Here is a 10,995-nt window from a genome sequence, read left to right on the forward strand (position 1 = left end):
AACAATTCGAGTTAAAGTGTTAGGGGGGAGGGGGGTGGGGGTGGGGGGAAGAAATTAGATCGATCGGAGTTCAAAGAGAGTTGCCGCTTCTAGGGATTTCACGCAGGGCCAAACGTTCGAGAGGTCTGACCGTTAGCCGCAAAGTTACCAGCCCCACTGAGCACTAGGATAATATCGCTGGACGCGTCGGTTGCGAGATAAAATCCATAGAAAAGGCAATTTCTAGCGGTTTGCTTAAATTCTACAGCTATAACACCACAAAATCTACCATGTGTGTTCGTACCACCGAACGAAAGGTCGCGTGACAGTGTCACAGAGTGTAAACGAACGATCCACTACAGAGGCAGATCAAATGAGAATATACGATTAACTGTCGAGGGGGAAGTGTCCTTACTTTGCCTTTGCGTTTCATTTCCGCTACGCTCGCGTATACCCTGCCGGTCTTTGCAGGCGAGGAAGGATGCGACTTGGTAGCTTGACCAGTTTGAAAGTGAGAGCTCATCATGGACGAGCTGTACTGACCACTGGTACTACCTTGCTGCCGCTGAAATAGTTCCTGGAAGAAAGGAAGGACAAAGCTGAAGCCTCAGTTCGTTCGTGCAATGCCATTCGAGGAGAGAATAAGAAGCGCATCGTTCGTGATCGAGCAACGGTATATGCTTCGTGATTCTCGTATGTACCTCCAGTTCCGCGGCAGTGATCCTACTGGAGGTAGGTCTCGATCGAATACTGGCCGTTCTCGGCTGCACCGGCGTGTTTTGTCCGGTATTGGGTCCGGTGGATGGCTGTTGAGGAAGATGGATCGATTCCGCGCTACTCGATTTGGCTCCCGTCGATGTTATCTCGTCGCGATCGTCTCTCTCGCCACCGCCTTCTACGTGTCATCAAACGTACCAAATTTATGTCTCGGAGTTTTTCTCCGATCCGACCGTCGATCGCTGGGATCGTACAAATACGGCGAACAGAACCCCGCTTACCTAACCCCGCGACCATCGATCTTGCTCGCGCCCGACCGACGCTCAGTGTCGTCTTCGGGTCTCTTCGGGGTGGCATGGGAGCTGGTGATCTGCCAAGCGTACCACCGATCACCACGTTCGTGTTACCTTTACGCGGAAGCGTCGCGTACTGTCTCTGAATGGGTTGACTAGTTGGCAGAAGGGCTGCCGATTGCGAATTCGGAAGGCTGATCACCGGGGAGACCACCGTCATTCGGACCAGCTCCCCGGATTTTCGGATCAGGTCGACTACGTGCTCGTGCGACGCCGTTGTCACATCCTCGCCGTTGATCTGCGTGAAAGAAAGGCATCGGAGAGTGGATAGTGTCGATAGAATCGGTAAACGGAGGAGTACACGGGAGTAAAGTAAGAAGGGACTTACTTGGATAAGGTAGTCTCCTTTCCGGAGACCAGCCAGGTCGGCTACTCCTCCTTGATCGACATCGTCCAGGTACTGCAAGGCGGGGTACCTGGCCGAGGGCGTTAGTTCCATGAGAGGCGAGGTTGCCTTGGCTCCTCGCAACACGAAGCCGAAACCCTTTCTCGAGCGATGCAGCACCACGGTACGAGGCTCGGACGTAACTCTGAAGAATATCGAATCGAATAACGGTTATCTCGCGTATTAAACTGCATCGTTTCCGTTAGCACTCAAGGCTACGACACGTCCGAGGAAATGATATTCGCTCTAACGGATATTCGCTCCTCTCTCTATCTCGTAAAAATGTCTAAGTCTAACCGTTACGGGCGTTACACGTCGGACACGTCGGTTTACGAATAGCGTAGGTAGGTACGAGAAAGGTATAAGCGACTCACGGTTTCTTCAATCTAGGAGCGGTAGCGAAATACTTATGCTGCGATTCTCTGCGGCCCAGCACTCTGTTCCGAGCGTCCCTGGCCGGCTGAGGACCCAGCGGGATGTTGGTGTGACGGAGCCTGACCTCTTGCACGCAGTGGGCCGGAAACAGGCCCGTGCCCTGGCCACGGAGCACCCCCTCGAGAAGACCGCAATCGGTCGCCCCGGTCACTGTCGGAGAGAAGGAAAGAAACGATAGCTTTGCCATCAGAACGTATTTAATATCTGATGGGTTACCTATATGAAGCAGAAATCAACGCTCGCCCGTCACTCTTCTCGTTATCGATAAACTCGAGGTCTAACCGAATAAGTAGGACGTGGCGGGGAAGACGCGAAGACAACATTATCAAGTACCTTCCAAGATATCTCCTTGATTGATATTCAGATGGCCTAGAATCCCGCTGTTGTAGCTCTCGACGCAGACGACCGTGGTGCCGGGTATCGAGAGGGAATTGGTAGTGTCCGACTGCGAGGTTCCGACCCCGGAACTGTCGCTAATCACGTCGGAGGCAGTATCGCCCAGACTCTTGTCTAAAAAAAATTCACGGAACAAGGGTGGTCGGTTGAGCTTTCACCGTTCGATCGGCTCGATCGGTTCGTTAGAGCGACGAAACGTCATGCAACGCTACTAAGATTCTTAACGGAGTATAGAGAAGGCGCTAGCTTAACGCTAAAACGGTATCCGCTCTTTTGAAATTGCCTAACTGGTACGTGTACGTAGAGAGAGTCTGGTTGGTGGTGGCGGTAACGGAATGTCTAGGTCTGCCGATGTTACATCCACTAAGAGACACGCAGCTATATCTCGTACGCGTTGTTTCGTCATCGTCTCGGGAAACGTCATCGGCCCGCGTGGAATGGACGCGGCAAAGTTAGCCAGGTCCAGCGTCGCGTACCATTTCTGATGGTGATGGTTCGACGTTCGAGTCACGCCAAATATACAAATACACCTGTTTCTCGCTTTCCCTTTTTCTCTCTCTCTCTCTCTCTCTCTCTCTCTACCTTTCTCTCCGTGTCGCATCGGCTGATCACGTGTCGCGTCCGAAACGCATATACGGAGAGGCTAGATCTCTCGAAATCTCTTCGACGATGGAGGGTGTGCGTGTGCGCGCGCTCTCCGCAGAAACGCACTCTCGTGTGTGGTAGTCGTGCGGTCGCGGCTGCGTTTCTTCTCTCTCTCTCTCTCTCTCTCTCTCTCTCAGTCTCTCTCCCTTTTTCTCTCTTTCTCATTCTCTCTCTCCCTCGCTCACTCTCCCCTATCCCACCCCCGGTTTCTCTCCGTGTCCCTTTTGCCGCGACGGAAAGAGATGGGGGCAAAAGTCGAAGAAAATAAACCTGTGTGTGTATACCTGTGACGATGCTGGCGGAATCTTCGCCGGACGGTTGATTGCTGCCTTCGGAGAGGCTCGAGCTAGCCGAGCTGAAAGGAGCTAGACTCCTGCTGCTCGGTGACGGCGACGGCGGCATCTCCATCGTTCTGTGCATGTCGAGACGGTGTTGAAGCTCGAGCCGGTGTTCTTGCAGCCTCGTCAGCCCCTCCATTCTTACGTTCTGATAGTTCTCCGCGGTGGCTGGTAATCTTGAAATGGAGCGGAACTCGTATAGGCGTCGAACGTGACTACGTCCGACCTGATGCTCGACTAAATCTCACGAGATTAGCGTAAATTGTCTTTGCTTGAACGCGCGATCGGTTAATCCCCGAACACGCGGAAGAAAGGGCGCGTTCCCCCGCCCTCGGGACGCGGTGCGAGATCGCGATCGAATAACAGTCGGCCGATTAATATCGGAGGACCAGAGCCTATCGGAGCACGCGTCGATATCGATATCGAAACGAAAAGATCAGAGGCGCGAGAGACCGACCCACGCGTTTCACCGAGAGAGATCCCCCGAGAGGGACCGACCTTGATCGGGCCCGGATTAGTCTCGGAGAGACAGAGAAGGTGCAGGAGTGAGTATCGGAGGATAGGGGAAAGCCGACGAGAGGGATCGAGGATCAGAGGGAAATCCCGATTTCCCGAGCGGAGCCGAGAGTTCGCAAGAGACTTCGCAAAGACAGTTTATGCTTACCTCGCGTTAGGATCCCTCAGCGAATTGGGGCTCTGGTAGTCCGAGGTAATCCGATGACCGTTCTGCTCGCCGGATCTGGCGGCAACGACGTGCTGCTCGGACGGTATTCTCTGTAGCTCGTTTCTGGTTGCTTCGATGGACGGTACTCTGGCGAGGGCGACGTGATGGGACTCCGCCGTCCTCGCCATACTGTTCGCGTACTGCTCGGTGGACGGTACTCTGGTGAGCGTACCGGTCGGATATTGCTCGGTGGACGGTACTCTGGTGAGCGTACCGGCGGTCGCGGAGTATTGCTCTCCGGAAGACATCCTGGTTACGGTGGTGGTACCGGTCGCGGTCGCGATAGGGCTGGCATATTGTTCTGCGGACGGTACTCTGTTCAGGGTGCCAGTGGATGGATACTGTTGTTCCGTGGACGGTACTCGGGTGAGGTTGCCGGTCGCGTATTGCTCGGCGGACGGTACTCTCGTGACCGCGTTGACGCTCGACGTGTACTGCTCCACCGAGATCGTTCTGGTGAGGCTACCTCCACCGGAACCGGTCGTTCCGCCAGAGCCGTGCTGTTGTTCCGCGGACGGTATCCTGGTCAGGGTGCCCAAGTTACTGGCCGAGCAGCTCGTGGTCATCGTCGACGTGCCGCCGAAGGCCACCGATCGTCGTTTCGGGTTGTAGCGTGGCGGCCCTTTAAACGGTACTGGAAAATCGAGGGTTGCAAGGTTAAGTAAAGAAAGGATTACTTAGCCTTACAAGTAGACGCCGCTCTCCGAAGGTATTCGTCTTCCTTTGGAGCGATCGTCCCTTTTTTTCACTTTATCTCTCTCTCTTTCTCTCTCTCTCTCTCTCTCTCTCTCTCCCTGTCACTTTAATCCCGATATCGTGTGTTTGCGTTCTCGCTCGCGAGTCCGGCGTGCGTGCGCGTGCGCGATACGACTCGCGCGTCACTTCGATATCTCGAACCCGAATGAAACGTTCGCCGTGGAATAAACGTGCTTCTCTGACGGGATGCGTTCCGCGCGCATCGTCGATCGATGCTATTTCGAAAGAAACGGGATTCGAATTCGTCTTTGCTGCCGCGAGCGGCACGTTCCGCAAAATTCTCCAGCGGATTTACCGCCTGCCGACGCACGCACGCACGCACGCACGCACACACGCGCGCGTACAGATGTTATTAATCGGCAGGTGATCGGCATTGTGTCACGCGTTGCAGGAACAACGACGTTCGTACGACGTTATCGTTAGTCTCTGTATACAAGAAAGCGGTGAAAAAGCACACGCAAAGAGTCACGCATTCATCGCGATTGCTTGTATCTGTTTTGTACGATACAATTGTGCCCGGGGTTATAGGGTGTCACTGATATAACCGCATCGTACTTTCGGTTTAGAGACAGACACAGCACATGTGCACCGGTGATCACGGCGTCACCGTCAACGGGCCGCCGGACATGTCCGAAGCATCTGTCCAGGCTTCGATTTTTATCGTTATTACTCCGCGGAAATGCCAATGATCCACGACGACGGCCCACGACGGTGCACGTAAACTCACAAAGTACGTCGAAACTACCAAACATTACTAATCAACTTGTTCTCACGACCTCGCTGCTGCCGGATTTCTCCATCGAATACTCGATATCCGTCTCGCCTGTGGCGCAATGTACACCGCCTCCTCCTCCACCGGCTTCTCCTCTTTCACCGATTTTCAAAAGCTCGCCGATAAATCCGGCAACAGCAAGGACGCTCGACGACGACCAAAAGATACGGCATCGTTAGTAGTTACTCAAAAGCAATCAAACTTTAGTCGTTACTTCTCGTTATATCGTTACAAAGATACTCGACGTCTTACAAGACCATCACCACCAAAGATCCCATCAGACTTTTACAATTTCGTGTACTTTTTTTCTTTTTTTTTTCTTTTTTTTTTTCATACAGCACAGACACAGATACACGCACAATTATATATATATACGTAAATATATATGTTGGTATATTTATATATATTTACACCATTAGACTAGTCCATGGTTCACTAGCTACTCTCCACTACGTTACGGGCAAGCGCTGAAGCGTGTTGTCTTGGACAGGGAAGAAAAAAAAAAAAAAGAAGCAGTCTACGTACATGCACATGCCAGGCTAAAAATTCGTGACGTGCTATATATCGAAAAATTTCCGAACAGTCGATCGAAGTCCGGGTTTTATCTGATAAGCGTCGTTTCGCGTAAGCACTCTTGTCCGCTATTTGTTGGGTGGCGAACGCGTTCTACGAGTCGAATTACCGGGTAATCTCGAGTGCGAAACGATGTCGCCGAACGGTCCGAAGGGATTAGAAAACACACCGGTCTAATTCGTGGAATCGCGCGAGTCATTGATGGCCGTTGTCGACCGAACGGACACATGGTCCGCCGTGTCGAAGAATCGGTGTGGCCGGTTAAACGGCGAGTGATCGAGAGACTACTCTCGTGACCGATGTTTCATTTACTAACTAGCGATCTCGACGTCGTATCGATAGAAAAGGAGACGCGCGCGAGCCGATTCCTCCTTCGTCAAATCTCTCTTTTACACAGAGTGTCCTCCAGATCCGTGTGTATCCGTGGGTGTCGCTCGATCGCACTCACCAACTTCTTCCGGCTGATAATTCTTAATGACCTCGGCCAGCTCCATGTTCCCGGCGATCACGGCGACCTGGTAGGGCGTCTGGTTCGCGTAATTCAGACTGTCCTTCTGCGCGCCTCTGAACAGCAACTGACGTATGCAAGAGGAGTCCGTGTTGTTCACTGCGCAAACGTGCAACGGTGTATTACCAGATGCGTTACGCGCGTTCATGTCGGCACCGTAAAAAAGCAAGTGATCCAGGTGTTGGACCAGGTTGTTGCGGCAGGCCTGCGAACACCACACCAAGTATCGATTATCGAAGGGGACACGATTATAATTAAACCGTGCTTTCCTACATGCTTTCCTACGTGCTTTCCTGTCCTTCAAACCCCACCCCGTGCATCGACTACACGGGTAGCACGCGTGATGCGCGCCGAAGTCTAAACGAACGAGAGGTGTTCTCGTGAAAGCGCGAAACGGAAGAAAAAGAAGAGAACTATCGCTAGACCTGATGCACTTCCTGCCAGCCCTGCAGGTCTTGCGCGCCTATCGTCGCGTGGTCGTGAAGCAGCGTCTCGCAGAGCATCGGATCGGTCTTGTAGATGACGCTGTAATAGAGAGGCGTGAGGCCCTTGGTGTCCTTGTAATTCGGGCTAGCGCCGAGTTCCAGCAGCGTCTTCACCGCTTCCAAACTGTTCCGTTCGACGGCGCGATGCATCGCCGTCAGGCCCTCCTTCGTTCGATAATCCAACAGCGCTCCGCCGTTCACCAGGGCTATTATCACCTTCGAGGGCTTCTTCAGGGTCGTGGCCAAGGTCAACGGAGTCTCTGCAACAGAACGCGCACCGGGTTTCCTTCTCGTGAAATGGCTCGGCAGGTACGAATCTACGACGCGACAGGATTCTGATAGGCAGCAGGAAATCCGATAACCACCGACCTCGAGCGGCCCCAAGGTCGGCATCTTGTCCCGGGGCGACAGAGCGCGAACGCGTGGTCGCGAGTCTGCGATTAGTCGAACGGAGGAACACGCGGTTGGTCACGGAATACAGTTATCCGCGCGGGTGGCTTTCGGCCAGAGCTTCTCTGCCGCTTCCGCGTATCTGCAAGCCGCGCGAAGCTTTTATCTAAATGAAATCGAGTTTTTCCTCCCCTTTTTCGGGCAAACGGACGGCAGAGAGAAGGTTCGTCGGGATTAGCGCGGCGGATCGGAGCGAAAGAAACTCGTAATCGGTTTTACCTCCGGTTTCCTGGCAGTGGAAATTAGGATCCAGTCCCTTGCTGCACATCTTGGCGATCTTCTCGACCTGGCTGTTTGCCACGTACTCCAGTAACCTTCGCAGGTTCGTTCTCGTGTGCATCGCCTTCAGTTGTTTCTCGTCCAGATGCAGCATCTTGTACACCCGTCTCTTGTACTTGAGCTGCGGAGTGAGAGATCGCGACATTAGTAACGGGTTGGCGAAATAGCGCGTGGATCGTTGTGTCGGGTGCACGCGCGTTCGGTCGCGACACGTCTGAAGGTATCGGTCGCTTTTTCAAGCTCCGCTCCGGTCGATCGTCGCGCCGCGATACGCCGCTTTTCCCCGACGACAGACTTAGCCGGAAAATACCGAGGGCAGTATGTATAAAATTATCTCGGCTTAATGGGGGATTCACCCTGCCGCTTCCTGGTGGTTACAGCTTCTTTGTAATTATCGGAGGCGTCGTGCTTCACAGCGTTAGATTACTGACGGATAGGCAATATCGCGGCTACGACCGCGCTAATGACTACCGTTAGCAGCAATTATGATTATCCAGGCAACCGGAGTCGCAATGTAAATTAGAGATAAGCCGTTGTCGCGCAAAAATAGCGCATGTGCCATCCGCGTCTTCTCGCCTACCCCTGAGTCGTTATCGTTACCAACCTCCAGCCGTCTTTCATCCTCGATAATCCTCCGGATTAGTCATCCGTCCATTTTCTTTCTCTCTTTTCCCTCTCTTTTCCTTTTCCTTCGCGGATTTCCTCCGCGATTATCCGCGCGTTATCAGGCGAGAAAGAGGTCTGTCGTTGAACTTTGACTGCGGACGCCGCGAGCGGAGAGCCATAGCCATCGCATCGCGGAGAATCGTATCGTAGACGGATGCACTCGGATGCAGAGGCACTCTCCGCAGGTGCACTTAACGGTGACGCTCCTTCAACGAGGGTTACGCGTATCCGCCACGGCCTCCACACGTTCGCGACTTTTCCTCTTTTCCAACGGCGCGATGAATCGCGCGCGCGCGCGCGCGCCTCGGTCTGCTTACTCCTCCACGCTTAATCGCGTTATTACGAAGGCAACAGTTTTATTGCTGGCCCTCCGCCGCGTGTTTAATTATACGCGACGCGCTTTCTTGCCGCGTAATAGCGTGTGCTTGGCGGAAGAACGTGTTCGAAACTCGAGAGGAAGGACTCGGTTGATTGCTTCTCTTTAATATCAAAACGGAGAGGACTCTACGGAAAAAAGCACGACGCGCCAACTTTGCGGGGTTATTAACCGAGCGAGGGGGGGTGGATGGGATTTCGAGAGATCCAATCGTCCTCGAGGAAACGACGCGCGGTATGCAAATTAACAGTCACGGCCGGACTCTTTCCGCCGGGCGATGCTCGCGGGTAGTCGAAGCTGGCTCCGCGCCGCGAGTCCATCCTGAAAGTGAATCTCGCGTGACGAGGTGCAGCGTACACCAACAAACACCGTTCGTTGGTTCGTCGATCGACGAGCGTCGAAGAAGAGGGCAAAAAGAGGAGAGGAAAAAGGAAGGTGTACGCCGTGGCGAATACCGATGGTACCGAATACCGGTGATCTATGGCTCTGTCTAACCCCGCGTATTTATTTCTATCCACGTCCTATAAGGCGGCCGCGTTATTGCGCGCGAGTTAGCCGCGGCAGCGTAAAAAGTAAAACACGCCGCGTGCGCGCACCGTCTTCGGACGTTCGCACTTTATCTACATCATCCGCCTCGACGTTGAAATATTTCGCGAAATGGACGAGCTGAAAATGCCCGCTGTCCGACTGGCTCAAGGTCGGCAGGCGAAAAAATCCCGAGGCCAGGCGGAATCTCTTTTGCCCGGCGCAAAATGCTCTTACCGTTTAATTAACGTCGAATGGATCGCGTTGATCGCGCGTTCCCCGATTTCCGACAGGGGACCACGTTGGAAAGCGATGACGAGAGCGAATCGTCGGAGGAAAGGCTCAATAGGCAGCCGAAGAAATTACGCGAGTCAACCTACCCTAGAAAGTGAATCCTCGCGGCGAGAGCGACCGTGCTATCGGCACTGCAGCCGATCGCGTCAACGGGGACAGGCTGCTAAGAAGAAGAAGAAGAAGAAGAAGAAGAAGAGGAACGCGAACACCGAGATGAGAACTAGATCCGGTTACGCAAGAAAACCGCGGGCAAGATCCAGATCTCGTTAACCGACCGCGGGATTATTTGTTTTTCGCGAACCCCCGTTTCAACAGTCACCGTCGTCCCGGAGCATCGACTCCCGGATGCTGTGAGCTGAGACTCGCCGGTCGTTTCGTAGAGCTACGAAATCTTGGTCGACCGTGAAAATTTTACGACCTCTTCGTCCCCGAACAGGGCTCGCGCTCGTATTCCAATAACGCTTTTACTCGTGTCCAGGCACACTCCGCAGACTCGCGGCCGCTGCTCCTCTCCGCAGCGACTAGACCTTCGGGTATTGTTCTTCTTCGGGCTCGCGTTCCAAAGGCCTCGAAAAAACACGGGTAATCGCGTACCCGTCGAGTGGCGCTTTTCATCGAGAGGATGATCGATGGTGTATGATAATCGTTTGGTTGAAAAAGCGAGACACGCGTACTTGGAACGAATTTGTAACGCGTGTGGCGCCGATCCTTCTTTCCCTCACGGTCACGCGGTAACCTTTCCCCGTAGACCGTCTTCGTGGTCGTCTTCGTGGTCGATGCCGCTGTGCCGTCGCGCGGACCCGTTCCTCGCCTGGCAGGCCGAGGAAGTAGGCTGTCGGAAAAAATAGCCACGCGGACGTACCCTCCTTGACCCAGGGGACGCGGCGAATCGGGCGCGTGCGCGTGTATGGGAGAAAAGAGAAGATGGCTGATAAGAGAAAGGGAGAGAAAGTTGCCGGGTTGTCGAGCAAACCCCTTGATATTGAAGAGTCGCGGGTCTTCGTAACCGAGCAAACCTCTTTCGCGATTCTTTCCTTCTCGTTTCCTTTGACGGGCACCGGACGTCAATGGACCCGGGCAATCTCGTAGCTCAAGTAACCTTTTCGTTCGCGTCAATGCGCCCCCCGAGCGAGCCCATTTAAGCCTCGCATTCAGCCGCTCTCGCGGCGATTATTCCTCGACGAGAATAGTCCCGAGGTCAGGGATGAAAATTCAAATTAACCTATTAGTGGCCGGCCTTCCCCGGAATCGACCGGCCACCTCTCGCGATCCTGCGCCGCTTCAAACTCGATTCACCCAGGCGTCCCCTTTACGCGATACGTCGACCCGTGACTTTATC

General features: G+C 53.8%; 1 protein-coding gene across 4 annotated transcripts in view; it reads right to left on the reverse strand.

Moving 5' to 3' along the window:
- The window catches only part of Prosap (SH3 and multiple ankyrin repeat domains prosap), a 152,733-nt gene that overhangs the window by 4,979 nt on the left and 136,759 nt on the right, over positions 1 to 10,995 (reverse strand). For all 4 annotated transcript variants that reach the window (XM_017900879.1, XM_017900880.1, XM_017900881.1 and 1 more), the window contains 11 exons: positions 7,736 to 7,916; positions 7,007 to 7,326; positions 6,522 to 6,786; positions 3,913 to 4,606; positions 3,195 to 3,424; positions 2,203 to 2,379; positions 1,809 to 2,019; positions 1,378 to 1,579; positions 978 to 1,287; positions 681 to 874; positions 395 to 556 (listed from right to left, as the gene is read on the reverse strand). In XM_017900879.1, the coding sequence (XP_017756368.1) occupies positions 395 to 556; positions 681 to 874; positions 978 to 1,287; positions 1,378 to 1,579; positions 1,809 to 2,019; positions 2,203 to 2,379; positions 3,195 to 3,424; positions 3,913 to 4,606; positions 6,522 to 6,786; positions 7,007 to 7,326; positions 7,736 to 7,916 (2,946 nt within the window). The remainder of the gene's footprint in view (positions 1 to 394; positions 557 to 680; positions 875 to 977; positions 1,288 to 1,377; positions 1,580 to 1,808; positions 2,020 to 2,202; positions 2,380 to 3,194; positions 3,425 to 3,912; positions 4,607 to 6,521; positions 6,787 to 7,006; positions 7,327 to 7,735; positions 7,917 to 10,995) is intronic.

The sequence above is a fragment of the Eufriesea mexicana genome, unplaced genomic scaffold (genome assembly GCF_001483705.2).
Source record: "Eufriesea mexicana isolate 0111107269 unplaced genomic scaffold, ASM148370v2 scaffold1358, whole genome shotgun sequence".
NCBI classification, from domain to species: Eukaryota; Metazoa; Arthropoda; class Insecta; order Hymenoptera; family Apidae; genus Eufriesea; species Eufriesea mexicana.